Source organism: Schistocerca serialis, chromosome 9 (assembly GCF_023864345.2).
Source record: "Schistocerca serialis cubense isolate TAMUIC-IGC-003099 chromosome 9, iqSchSeri2.2, whole genome shotgun sequence".
NCBI classification, from domain to species: Eukaryota; Metazoa; Arthropoda; class Insecta; order Orthoptera; family Acrididae; genus Schistocerca; species Schistocerca serialis.
This window is the reverse complement of record NC_064646.1, coordinates 69,310,390-69,324,523: the sequence shown is the minus strand read 5'-3', so window position 1 is coordinate 69,324,523 and position 14,134 is coordinate 69,310,390. Positions and strand designations below refer to the sequence as shown.

Below are 14,134 nucleotides of genomic sequence, written 5' to 3'. Positions count from 1 at the left end.
CCAACTATATCCTCATCCACAATCACTTCACCTTTGAAAGCATAACCCACAGACATTTATGGTACAGCAATGGGCAACCACATGGCACCATCCTATACCGACATATTCATGGGCCATCTAGGGGAATCCTTTCTAAGCAACCCCTCACCTGGTTCAGATTCATTGATGACATCTTCTTGATCCAGATTCTTAATAGCCTGAAATTGCCAAATTGCCCCCCCCCCCCCCTTTCCCAAAAAAAAACACTTTTACACAAACAGATCTGCCGTGCCTTATCTCTCTAGTCACCCACAACTTCCAAAGTTACACTGTTGGCTACAAAGGAGAATTCCCCTCATGACTTGGTACCAACCAGGACTTTTTGACTACCTCTTGTCATGCCCAGAAATGAGGAGTATCCCACCCACTATCCTTCCCACCCCTCCCACAGTGGTATTCCACCACCCATCGAAGCTATGATACCCTTGTCCATCTGCAATTTGCTCCTGCTCCTGACCCCTTGTTCAAGGCTGATAACCCTGAAACAGATCGAGATGTAAGACCTGTCCCTAAATCCTCTCAGCACCACCCACTCCAGTCCAGTCACAAGCAGCACTACAACATCCCCCACCCCCACCCTCTTAACCATTCCCCCTCCCCACACCAGCATCCTCCTTAACACCATCACCCAGATTGCTTCCATCATGTGCAGTTGCTCATAGTCTAGTCTTGGAGGCCAGAGACAATGGTCAGATGTATGTGTGTGTGTGTGTGTGTGTGTGTGTGTGTGTGTGTGTGTGTGGTGTGTATGTGTGTGTGTTGTCATCTTCTTTAGCCTTGACTGAAACCTCACTTGTTTAGCAGTCCTTTTGTTGCTCTGTCCTTTCCATAATATTTTCATTATTCCATCCTGGATTTTTCATTATTTAATAATATAACATTTGTCAAAGGAAAATTCAGTTGAGAAAACTAATAAATACAAGGCAGAATATCTGGCTAGCACTTTACCTTCAGGAGGCAAAATAGTTACTATTGCTGCCAGACGACATACGAAAATAAATGTGATGACCTTATCTGAGCTGTATCCTAGTGGAAGTGGTCTATTACAGCTCAAGTGACACTTTGTTTTCTAATGCAGAAATAAAAATAAATGTAAGGAGCACTCAAAGGAAAAGGAGACTGATGAAAAAAAGTAAACTGTTTATTATATCAAAATGAATCACCATAACTGTTAACACATTCACCCACTGAGAAACAAGATAGTCACCGCCTTCATGGAAAACTGTATGAATCACCGCTTCATTCAAAGCAAATCAAAAATATAGGAATTGGGGAGATCGGGACTTTATGGAGGGTGTGTAAGGGCTTCCCAGCAAAACTTCTGCATTGTATTTGAAACTACAGGAATTTCAGCTGTGGGAAAGGCATGATGATCTTTTTCTTTGACAGTAGGAGCCCATTGCTCATAGACTTTCTGGAACAGAGTACCACAATCGGCGCACAGCTGTATGTGAACACTTCGCAAAAATTGAAGTGTGCCATTAAGTCAAAACGCCTAGGAACGTTGGCAGGTGATATCATTCTGTTGCAGAATAATGTCCACCCACAAGCTGCAAAGGTTGTTTCAATTACACTACAGAAGTTTCGCTGGAAAACCCAATCTCTTCCAATGCAATTTCCATATTTTTGGAGCCCAGAAGAAAGACATTCATGGCCATTGATTTGCTTTGGATGAAAAGGTGCACACCTGGCTACAATCATTCCACAGGCAACCACAAACATTTTTCCATGAAGGCGTTGACCAATTTGTCTCAGTGTGGGAAAAGTGCATTAACGATTATGGTGACTACTTTTTAAATAATAAACAGTTTGCTTACTTTTTTCATTTGTCTCATTGTCACTTTATTGCCCCTTATAGGTAACACTATTTCAGTACCTGTTGGCCCTCATCCTTCCCAGCAGAGAAACTATGCAGTATTTCTCTCCATCTTCTATTCCTCCACCCAGGGGTACCAAAGAAAGCTTTCAAGACACTAAAATTACCTTTAAATCACTATCTTGGCTCTTTTTTTTCACTTGCCTTTATATATTGGACTATGAATGTTGGTTGATAAATATGTGGATTAACTCTCCACCGCACCTACTGAAATGGTTCTCTCTTTGAGGATACAAATAAAAATTTACCATGAGCCTCATGTTATGGTAATCTGTATGTAATTTTAAAAACAAATCTGTTACATTAGAAAGTAACAGAGTAACTATACGTTGGTTCAGCACAGTAGTACACTTAAGAGTTTCCTAAAATTGTGTGTTAGTGATGCCTGGAGTGAGAGCGAAGGGTAACGACTTGTCTGAATACTTCCCCATTCATCCCCTTGACATTACTCACACTGAAATTGAGTATAAGGTGTTTAGGACATGACAGTATTTCTCTCTGTATGCTGTCTTAAAGTAAACTACATTATTTGAGGCACATGTAACATCTAAACCTTTTTTTGTTTACCTGTCAGAGCAAATTATTAGACTGTTCTGTATAGAATTGGCAACCTTTATAGCTTGTAATTTGTCTTGGCCTTATTTTCATTAAAGAATACAGCACATACAGTAAATGCAGTTTTTTTTGTCCTGCTGTGCTTTATTTGTGCATTTTTATTAAATTGTGATGTAAACACATAACTAACTAGCTTTGCAACCAAGTGATTTTTAACTGTTGTGTGTCTTACAGTAACCCTTCCTTTTTGAGACAAGGAGGGTTACTTGAACCTTCCATTTTAGGACCAGGAAGGCATTCATTGTTGCATGCATGTTATGAGGTTTTTCTAGTTTGTTGTTTTTCAAATGTTTTGTTTTTGTTGTTTTTTTCACTCATAACTAATTGCATGCTGTTTTTTTTTACTTGTACTTTTGATACACTGTATCTTTCCTGAAACACACATGAGGAATCGTGGATTTTCTGTGACAAAGTAGATGACAAATAAGTGTAAGTATAAAATCTACTTCTACGTAATGAGTATTAATGTTTTACACACTGATTAGGGTGTGTGTAATTGTAGTATCAGGCCATTGCTAACTGCAATATTTTAATAATACTTTAATGTTTGATCATGATCTTAACAGAGTGAATTATAATTAGAAATTTGTATTTGAAACCCAGTTTCTGTCCATCACTATTCTGACAAAATAGAAAAATCTTCCGATACCATTACAAATACATGTTAATTGTATCCAGAAACTTTCTATTAACAGCCTCGGTGTGCTCTATTCATCATATTTGAATCCAGATTGTTAATATTTTTGTTACTGAAAGCAACAAGACTGAAAATGTATGACACTGATTTCTGCAAAGAGTGTACCTTGCATCTATGGAAATTTACACTGATAACTGATATATGCAACTTATCATTCCTAAAATTGTCTGTCCCAGGAAATAAAGAGATTCCCTCCAAATGAGACAGTGCCAATTGCAGCAGTGATTCCAAATGAAACACCCATCAGTTTCTGGTCAGCACTAAAAATTCCGGTATGTTTCAAGATTTCAGTGTGCTTTGAGTTAATGGAAAATTAGCTTTGTGTATAAGTGACAACACTTTTAATTTCTTCTTTTTCCAGGGAGTTGTGGAATATTCTCTTTCCCTATTTTTTGCAAAATTAGTGAGCTACACGTTTCTTTACTGGCTTCCTTTATACATATCAGCATCAAGTAAGTATAGTTGATCTAGTTAACTATTAAAATGTCAGCCCCATTTTTTTGATATTTTGTTTCTGTGTCACTCAGATATAGATATGAACATAATACTAGACAAAAATGTCCATAAACTGCATTGTATGTGATTGTCTAAAATTTAATTTTTTTGTTGTATGTAATTCGTGATCTCCAACTTCTAATCAAAACCCTCCTTAATGCATGGGTTTCAAACTGCAAGTATGTCATCAAGTGAAGGTCATAATGTTTTTATATGAAAGTATGTTCTGTGGTAGATTTTTGTTGATTAATACTCCGACATTTAATTGTGATGTTTTGTGTTGTGCTGAAAATTATGAAGACATATCTCACAGCAACATTGGGTGCAACTCTCAGCGCTGACGTTTCTACCTTATTTGATGTTGGTGGCATAATCGGCGGCATTGCGGCAGGTGTGATCAGTGATTACACTGGAATGAGCGCTGTTACTTGTGCTGGGATGCTTGTTGTAGCCATTCCTTTGGTAAATATGCATTGGAACATATTTACTTATAGTTTAGAGAATATGCAAGTAGTTTCTTTTTTATGCATAACATGAACTTTAATATCAAGTGTTAGCTGACAAAAGAAAGTAGAAGTTACATTCAATACCTTAAGTAATTCCCACTGCCAAAGGGATTCTGTAATTTGCATATTGTCAACACACTGTCTGATTCATGTTTTCCCAGGCGTTATGGATGAGCCATGTTTTTGAGTGTCCAGCCAGGTTGCCAGTTCAGTTTTTATGCAAAAAGGAAGTTATCCATGTGGCTACACGCACAAAAACATATTGTCTACCAGTTTACAATTTTTGTTTTTTGTGATACTTGGTTAACAAGGAATGTGCAGATACTCTTTATAAGAGGACAAAATAATGGATAAATTGAACAGTTTCATGTCTTGTTAGGATTACCACAAGTCAGGGGCGAACTGACATTTTAATTTCACCTTTTTATGGGAGCTGTTAGTTGGATAGAGTTTCTGAAAGTTATTTGTGAGCTTCATCCATAATGTTAAATCATGCTAATCACATTATTGTGAAAATGAAAGTTGCTACTCACCATATAGTGGAGATGCTGAGTCACAGGTAGGCACAACAAAAAGACTGTCCCATATAAGCTTCCGACCAACATGGCCTTTGTCAAAAATGTGTGTGGCTTCAGCTGCCAGAAGCTGCAGGTGTGTGTGTGTGTGTGTGTGTGTGTGTGTGTGTGTGTGTGTGTGTGTGTGTGTTTGGTGTCTATTTTAGACAAAGGCCTTCTTGGCCGAAAGCTTATATTGTGACAGTCTATTTGTTGTGCCTATCTGCAACTCAGCATCTCCGCTATATGGTGAGTACCAATTTTCATAATATTCTTTCACTCCATCCTGGATTTTCCATTGTTTAATCACATTATCTCTCTCTCTCTCTCTCTCTCTCTCTCTCTCTCTCTCTCTCTCTCTCTCTCTCGCACACACACACATACACACACACAAACACACACAGAGAGAGAGAGAGAGAGAGAGAGAGAGAGAGAGAGAGAGAGAGAGATTGGGGGGGGGGGGGGGGGGGGGTTGTGCTTCCATCATCAGGCCAAAAGCCATATAAGAATTTTGCACCCTAGCACAAGATAAATAAAAACAAGCAAAGTCAGTCCTGCCCCACAATAAAATACTAGATTGTTAGTGTTAACACTAACTCCATATTAACAGTCTGCTGCCTTCAGTGCAAGCTCCACCATCAGTACTCACTACATTTGATAATTGTTTTCCCTGGTGCTGCTGTGTATTGTCCCAAGTTTCGTTTCACAGTGTGAACAGTGCATGGCTCAGTTACCAATTAGCAAGTGAACAAAGAATGTGATATCTGAACTTGCAGCCAAATGATAGAAATAGGTCACAACTAGGCTGGCATGATAAGGAAGACACCGAACCGGAGTAAACTGAGAGAGCTGTCATAGTGGAGTCAGCGCTGATGGCGTGTTGATATGAAGTAAGGGGAAAAACAATAGTCTGAAATTTTAGTGTGAGACAAGATTTATTTTATTTGGTTTTATTCATGTGCAAGTTTGCAAAATGTTTGCATGGATTTTGCCTGATTGTGGGAGCATGTTCTCTCTAAATATGCCATGTGTACGAGGTGTGGCTAGAAAAAAACCGGACTAGTACTGGTGAAACAATAAAACGAATGCAATAAGGCTGAAAGTCGCGTGGCCTGTCACGTGACTCTCGCTCCGCCTACTGCTCGAGTTTCATCTGCCTCCTGCACTCAGTCTGCCCGTGGCGTCTGTTTTAAGTAGTTGACGTTTTGTCTGTGCGTCGGAAAATGTTGAGTGTACAGAAAGAACAGCATGTTAACATCAAATTTTGTTTCAAACTAGGAAAATCTGCAAGTGAAACGTTTGTAATGTTACAACAAGTGTACGGCGATGATTGTTTATCGCGAACACAAGTGTTTGAGTGGTTTAAACGATTTAAAGATGGCCGCGAAGACACCAGTGATGACACTCGCACTGGCAGACCATTGTCAGCAAAAACTGATGCAAACATTGAAAAAATCGGTAAACTTGTTCGACAAGATCGCCGTTTAACAATCAGAGCAGTGTCTGAGTTAACAGGAGTTGACAAGGAAAGTGTTAGGCAGATTCTTCATGAAAGTTTCAACATGAACAAAGTGTGTTCAAAAATGGTTCCAAAGTGTCTCACAATTGAACAGAAGGAACGCCGAAGAATGATTTGTTCTGACATCCTGGAAAACATTGAAAGTGATCCCACCTTCTTACAAAATGTTATTACTTGCGATGAATCGTGGTTTTTTACTTACGATCCCGAAACTAAACGCCAATCGATGCATTGGAAAACTCTTGGTTCTCCACGACAAAAAAAAGCACGAATGTCAAAATCGAAATTCAAGGCAATGATGATTGTTTTTTTTTTTTTTTGACATCAAAGGGATCGTGCACATTGATTGGGTACCAGAGGGACAAACAGTGAATCAGCATTACTACATTAGCATCCTGGCTACCCTACGTGACCCAGTGGAGAAAAAAGTCGTGGATCCTTCACCAAGACAATGCCCCAGCTCACAGTGCATTGTCAGTGAAGATGTTTTTGGAAAAACACAACATTCCCATCTTAGATCATCCACCCTACTCAACTGATTTGGCCCCCCTGTGGCTTTTTTCTTTTCCCTAAAGTCAAGTCAGCTTTGAAAGGAACTAGATTTGAGACTGTTGAAGCAGTAAAAGAAAAAGCGATGGAAGTAATGTATGGCCTTACCGAAAATGATCTGCAGCATTGCTATGAACAGTGGAAAATTCGTATGGAGCGGTGTAGAGACCGAGGAGGAGAGTACATTGAAGGAGATAACATGAAATTGTAAATAATTGTAAATAAATGTTTTTTTCCAGCATCAGTCCAGTTTTTTTCTAGCCGCACCTCGTATATTAATGAGAGTAGTATTATTGAACATTACAGTTGAAGCAGACAGGTAAACTTGGAAACTGACATCTAGAGTGATGAGAAAGACATTTGGATGGTTGCAATTAGGAGAAACGTGGGAGCATAGCATTCAGACTGATTAGATTTAATATACTTTTTGTTCGGTAGGTCCGTAGAGAGGAGACTGTCAAGTATGTAGAACAAAATTTTGAACCCAAAAAACTTAGCCTGACCTCAATAGCCCTCAAAGAGATGCTGTTTTACATTATGGGGTGAAAGTATGCAGTGTATGCTAGCTTCTTTATATCTATGTCATCTATATCTGACAACATGCAAATTGCAAATAAATGTATAATAAGGGAAGGGCAACCACTTACCTGTGAAGTAGTGGTGTATGACGAACAGAAACGAAAACGGTTAATACTAGCTTCCGAGCTATTGCTCCTTTTCTCATATGAGTGCACACAAACTCTCACAAAACACCTCTGAGTCATCTGGTGAAAGACCTCTCTCACACTACCTTTCTGCCCGCTCCATGCCTCGCGCCTCCTTCCCTAGCCCATCCTCCCCCTCCCTACCCCCTTCCATCTACCTTGGCAGCTGCTTTCAATAATAAATATCCAGTAACCAGTCTTGCTGCTACTGCAGGCACGCACATTTGGGTGTCTGTGTGGTTGTGTGTGAATGTGCGTATTCTTACTGTTAAAAGAGCAAGTACTCAAAAGCTAGTGTTCATTGTTATCTATAATGAGTTTCTGTGCACCACCCTTCTGTCCTCTTTACTATAAATTTTTAATCTCATAATTTTAACCCTGTGAACCTCTTCTAAAAATGTTTTGAGTTTATAGGGGGCGTATTCTCAGAGTTTAGTGACTGAGTTTGGGTAGTAACAATTTGTTAACATCTCGAAAAATTTAAATAACTGGCCTTTCTAAAACTATATTTGATTTGCTGTTTATTGCAATGTTTGTGTAATATGGAACCAAAACAAACTTGCATCTGGTAAAATTACTAATGAAAGGTCATTAACAAACACAAGAAAGAACAGATGGCCGTAAGATGGATCCTTGTGGGACACCAAAAGTAATAAGTTCCTTGTTGGATACTGACACAGCTTAATAACAGGACTCTTTCCTGTTGACACCCTTTGTTTTGCACCATTTTGTCATATTCCCTGTTAAATCATAAAATTATAATTTACTTAAAAGGATATGGTGGAATCTTATTAGCACATTTTTGAAGGGACTACTATTTTGAACATCACACTACTGAAAAATACCTAATTTGGTAAAGATTGTTTGCTCATTGGTGAAAATGTGGCATTTAAGGTACTATGTTTGGAGTACACACCTCCTGGTGTGCTCCTTCAATAAATTAAAATTCAAAATGCGCCTTTTTAAGAACACATTCGGAATATCGCAACCAGAACCTCTCAAAACAGTGTCAGTATTCAAGAAGCAAAAATGTGTAAAATACATCAACATGGGCTAAATCCAATAAATTGAACTTGTACACTTATACTATCAGCCATTTGGAATGCAGGGCAGTTATGTTACACAAGAGCATGACCTTTAGCATCCAAAATACGTACCTGGCATGTGTTGTGGAAAAAATATAAAAATACACTAAAATCGCAACTATTATTACACTTCTCAAAACAAATGAATGTCATTCATTCAGCATAGCTCCATTAGCAAATCACTACTGATAAGTTAATAGGTATTGTCCTTTCAACAAACTATCTTAAACTGACAACACTATAATACAAGAAGATACAATGTGTAGTCCTACCTCCACAAAAGTTTGGAAAACATATAAATACTTGAGTGTTTCTTTTGTGCCTAGTTAATATGTCTGTCACTTCCCTGTCAACTCAAAATTCAAAACACAATGCTGAAGTGTCCATTGCTTCAGTAGTTTTTTATATTGTTGTAACTGACAAAGATTCTAGTTCATTCTTGTCTTCACTTTCTTCTTGTTTCTTTGCCACGTGTTCCTGCAACACTTCCTCAATTGTTATGGACTGACAAGATGGCAACACCTTCATCACATTTAACATATTAGTTGAAGCTAAGATAGCCAATGTTTTCTTTTTGCACCATTATTGGCTGCTATTGCTCAGCTGCAGTTCCTTTGTTTTGTGACACAATGTCCTCTATAAGCATCTGATGAAAGTCAGCCTTCTTTAATCAGTTTGAGAGTGCTTTCTTGCACGGAATCTCTGGCACTTCTTATAAGATGCATAGTGTTCAAGAACATTACCTTTCTCATTCTAGTATGAAGACAGCCCAGCCTCTTACATACAAGAATCTTCCTGTGTTTTCCTTTCAGGCGTTTTATAATGCTGTGGTCTAGTGACTGAAGGTGACTTGTAAAGGTGGGAGGAATAAAAATTACATTTAAATTATATAGCTATGTCTTATCTTGGGAATGCACTGCACACTGTTCAATAAACAGGATGTTTGGCTGCTTCTAATACCCAACCTTCCATCCCAGGCACATAATAATTGTTCGAATGTAATTGTTGTTACCCATGCTTTCGCATTAGATATATATTTGCATGGAAACATCCACGCATTTTTAAAGCATTGTGGACTATTCACCTTTTCAATTATTATTGGCATCAATTTTTTTTTGTTCCACTTTCATTACAACATAATAAAACAGTTAGCCTCTCTTTTAAATTTTCTGCTGTAGCCTTTCTGTCCTCTGAACTAGAGAGTTTTTGAACTAGAGAGTTTTGTCTGGAAGGAGGTGAATGAATAAGCCAATTTCATCTGAATTGTGGCTGTACCTTTCTATGACTGATGGAAGAGTATTTTTCCATGACTGAACAGTGTCAATGTTTACGCTTCTAGTCTCACCTCAAACTTATTTATACACAACAAGTTCTTGAACCTTTTGATCCTAATGTTGAATGCTTTGAAATCTTTAAGTAATAATTTTTGTGTGAAATATATGACCATCATGCACTCAATTTCATTTACTGTTTCTCCTTCCAACCAAGCTGCTTCAGTTACTTTTTGTGTGCTCACTAATGTATTTAATTTTGATGGAGAAATGTTCAGTTTTCATGCAGTATCATCAACCTTCACGCGTGAGTTTTTGTCCACTTTCTGAATAGTGCACCATTTTTCATTGTTTGTTAACTGTCTCACTATCTTTTTGTCCATGATGTATCAGTACACTGTTAAGACAAAAAAAAAAAATCACAGTCTACGTCAGTCAGAAGCTAAACGTGAACAAAGAACACTAGCAACTGAGCTACATGCTAATAAATAATTATTATTATTATTGTTAGTCTGCTACAGAAGTTGGAAGTTGTCAGAGTTACTGCCAGCTAATATGAATTACTTTGACAAATCATTTCTACCATAGCAGATGATCTCTGACTTGCAAAGCTGCTGCCACTGAATAACACTGTCTGACAGCACATTTCTGCGCCCCACATCTGCAAATGCCCTACTCCCGCCACACTCAGAATTCATGGTGACAAAAGTTGCAGCAGCCAAATAATACAGTTACTAACTATTTTGAACATGCTAAGAGGGGTGGAAGAATGTATAAATGTTTTAACATGTGTTTGATGCAAATTAGGACTGGGACTTCCAAACATGAACTTACTATGCGGGAAAAGGCGGTAATGAGGGACGTACAAACACGATATTGCTGTATTGTGATTCACATAGTCAAATGCCTTTGATAGATCACAGAATATGCCAGTAGCCTGTAATTTATTGTCTTAAAGAATGAAGTACATTGTCGTATGTGTAAATAGTCTTTTCAGTATCAAAACCCCTCAGAAACCCAAACCATGACTGTAACAATGTGTTACTTGTAGTTATAAATATAGAAGGAAAGTTCTGGTAGAATGTAAATAATTTAAGAGTAAAAGAGGTCACTTGTGGAATATGAGAAACGTTCAGTTATCAACAGGCACACAAAAAATGGAAAGAAAACTTGCTACCTTCCAGGATCAATCTTTTCTCAAGATAGTGTACACACACACACACACACACACACACACATAATCACAAAATCTCTGTGCCCCTACATAGTATCAACTAAACACACATTGCTGTGATTCATTTTGGCATGGGGACTTCTTGGGGTGGGAAAGGGGGGGAGGGGCAGAGCCAGGAGGCAGGAAAGAGGAAAGAGGGCTCATGGTGGGTAGGTGACAGCTCAGAGAGTGGCAGCTGGTTTGCTGGCTAGAAATGTGGGAGGAAAGGGTGGCAGGTGTAGAGGCTAGCCTAGGCTTGTGGTGCACCAGTGTTGGTAGTGACCAGCACACGGTGAAGGTGGCATGGAGATGTGAATTGGGAGGGAAACTGTGGGGTGGAGGGTGTGTGGACAGTGGTTAACAGAGACTGGGTCCAGGAGGATTACAGGAGCAAAAGATTTGTTGCAAGGATAACTCCTGTCTACGTAGTTCAGGAAAGCTGGCGCTGTATAGAAGGATCCAGGTGGCATGGGTTATGGAGCAGCCATTGCTCTTGGTGGTGCCCATTCATTGTGGCACACAGCTGGTTGATTGTCATACTAACTTAAAAAGCTGTGCAGTATTGCAGCAGAGTTGTTATATGACCTGGCTGCTTTCACGGGCGGCTTTGCCACTGGTAGGATAGGATAATCCCATGACCGGACTGGAGTAGAAAGTGCTGGGTTGGTGGATTGGGCAAGTCTTCCACCTGGTTCTTCCACAGGGATATGACCCCTGTAACAAGGGGATGCAGTGGGAATGGTATAAGGATGGACTCGGATGCTTTGAGGTTGGGTGGATGATGATGTAACGGCGACCGGAACAGTCGCAGGGTAGTAGTGACGGAAACGTGGCGGGACCCGCGGAGCGGCCCGCGAACAACAACACAACTGGAGAGGATGGACACAACCAACAGAGGACCTTACGACATAACAAGAACAGACAACAGAGTAACGAACCACACAAGACAACCATGTCCACTGGAATAGTAATACGAAGTCAATACGCTGTCTGAGACGATATGTCCTGAGACGCAACACAATGTTAGACTGTTGGCTGAGCGTGAGGCAGGCGCTTAAGTATGCTATCAGGGGCGCCGCTATTGGCCGCTGGGACCAAATGTTTCACTGTGGCGTCCTCACACTAAAAGCCACTACAACTTACGGCGCAATGGTGCAGAGACCTCTATGGATCTTCAACGTCCATGGCGTTTGGCGCAGATTCAAATTCCGCGGTGCGCGGTACCAGAGGTGATGGAATAGAAAATGGGTGGAAAGGATCATGGGTAGGATGTCCTTCATTTCAGGGCCAGTGAATGTTGATACATTAACAAAGCTCTGGTGAAGGATATGGACCGGTTGTTCCAGTTCAGAGTGATATTAGGTGATGGAGGGGGGGGGGGGGGGGGGCACTGCTTCCTGGGGTGGTGGGAGGATCAGAAGTGTGTGAGGATACGGCACAGGAAATTCATTGTAGACAGTGTTTGGAAAGAAGTGGTGGGGTTAATGTGTCTCTGGGAAGGCCCCACTAGGCAAAGGAGTTCTTGTCATTGCAGATACACTGTCCGTAGGTGTCGAAACTGCATGGGTGGATTTTTTGGTGTGTGGAGGGAGTGACAGCTGCCAAAATGCCAAATGATTTGGCTGAAATTTTCGATGTAAAATTTTGAAGACGATAGATTGTAACTCGCATAAAGGTAATACACAGAGTTGCAGACAAGCAGAATAAAAAGACTATTACACACTTACCTTTTGATAAGAAAAGGAAGCGCACACACACACACACACACACACACACAAAACCAAGCACACTTTATGCATACATTATGGCTTTCTCCAGCCACTGTGGTCAAAGAGAGTGGTAACAAGTGTGTGCGTGCACGCGCATGCACGTTCGCATGTGCGCGCGCAGAAATGAAATTCATAATTGAAACGAGACAAGTAAAGAGCCCAACGCAGGAGGCAGTGTGCAGCCTTGTTGGGAAACGACGTTGATGGATGAAACAAGGAAACAAGTGGCTTGTGGTCCATAACAAGATGAAATTTGGATCCATAGAGAAAAACACCAAAGTTATGAAGAGCATAACTAATGGCCAAAGCTTATTTTTCAATTTGAGAATATTTTTGTTGGGCATCCGTGAGCATTTTGGGGCATAAGCAATGGGTTGTTCAGAACCGTCAGAAAAACGGTGCACAAGGACTGCACCAACCCCGTATTGAGAGGCGTCTGTGGCAAGAACAAGATGTTGGCCAGGTCGATTAGTACCCAGGCATGGGGCCTGTTTCAGCATAGTCTTCAATTTCTGGAAAGCCGCATCGCATGATGCGGACCAGTGAAAAGGCACGTTTTTATGCAACAGGCGATGCAACGGCTGAGCCACCGAAGCAGCAGACGGTAAAAACTTGTGATAGTATGCTAATTTCCCCAAGAAGGCCTGCAGTTCCTTAACAGATGTAGGGCGAGGAAGGGTATTGATCACAGTGACAGTTTGCTGAAGCAGGCGAATACCGTCCTGAGAGAGTTGAAACCCCAAGTATGTGATAGGCGCCTGAAAAAATTTTGATTTCTGAAGGTTACACTTAAGACCGGCAGTGTGTAAGACGAAAAAGTGTGCAGAGATTTAGAAGATGTTCTTCAGTGGTGGAGCCAGTGACAAGAATGTCGTCCATGTAATTTATACACCCAGGGACAGGGAGCAATAATTGTTCCAAGAATCGCTGAAAGAGAGCAGGGGCACTGGCAACCCCGAATGGCAATCATTGATATTGATAGAGGCCAAAAGGCGTGTTTAAGAACCAGGAACTGTCGGGAAGCAGAGTCGAGAGGAAGTTGGTGATAAGCTTCTGACAGGTCAAATTTAGAAAAATACTGGCCTCCAGCAAGTTTAGTGAACAATACTTCAGGTCGGGTCATAGGGTAAGTGTCGATGAGGCATTGAGCATTTACAGTGGCTTTGAAATCGCCATTGGGCTTAGCAACAATGATGACAGAAGAGGATCACTCACTGGAAGTGACAGGAAGCAAGACACCTG

At 40.3% G+C, this 14,134-nt stretch overlaps 1 protein-coding gene across 8 annotated transcripts in view; it reads left to right on the top strand.

Moving 5' to 3' along the window:
* Positions 1–14,134, top strand: part of LOC126418638 (glucose-6-phosphate exchanger SLC37A2) — a 420,139-nt gene that overhangs the window by 387,752 nt on the left and 18,253 nt on the right. For all 8 annotated transcript variants that reach the window (XM_050085494.1, XM_050085490.1, XM_050085491.1 and 5 more), the window contains 3 exons: positions 3,404–3,499; positions 3,589–3,679; positions 4,036–4,184. In XM_050085494.1, the coding sequence (XP_049941451.1) occupies positions 3,404–3,499; positions 3,589–3,679; positions 4,036–4,184 (336 nt within the window). The remainder of the gene's footprint in view (positions 1–3,403; positions 3,500–3,588; positions 3,680–4,035; positions 4,185–14,134) is intronic.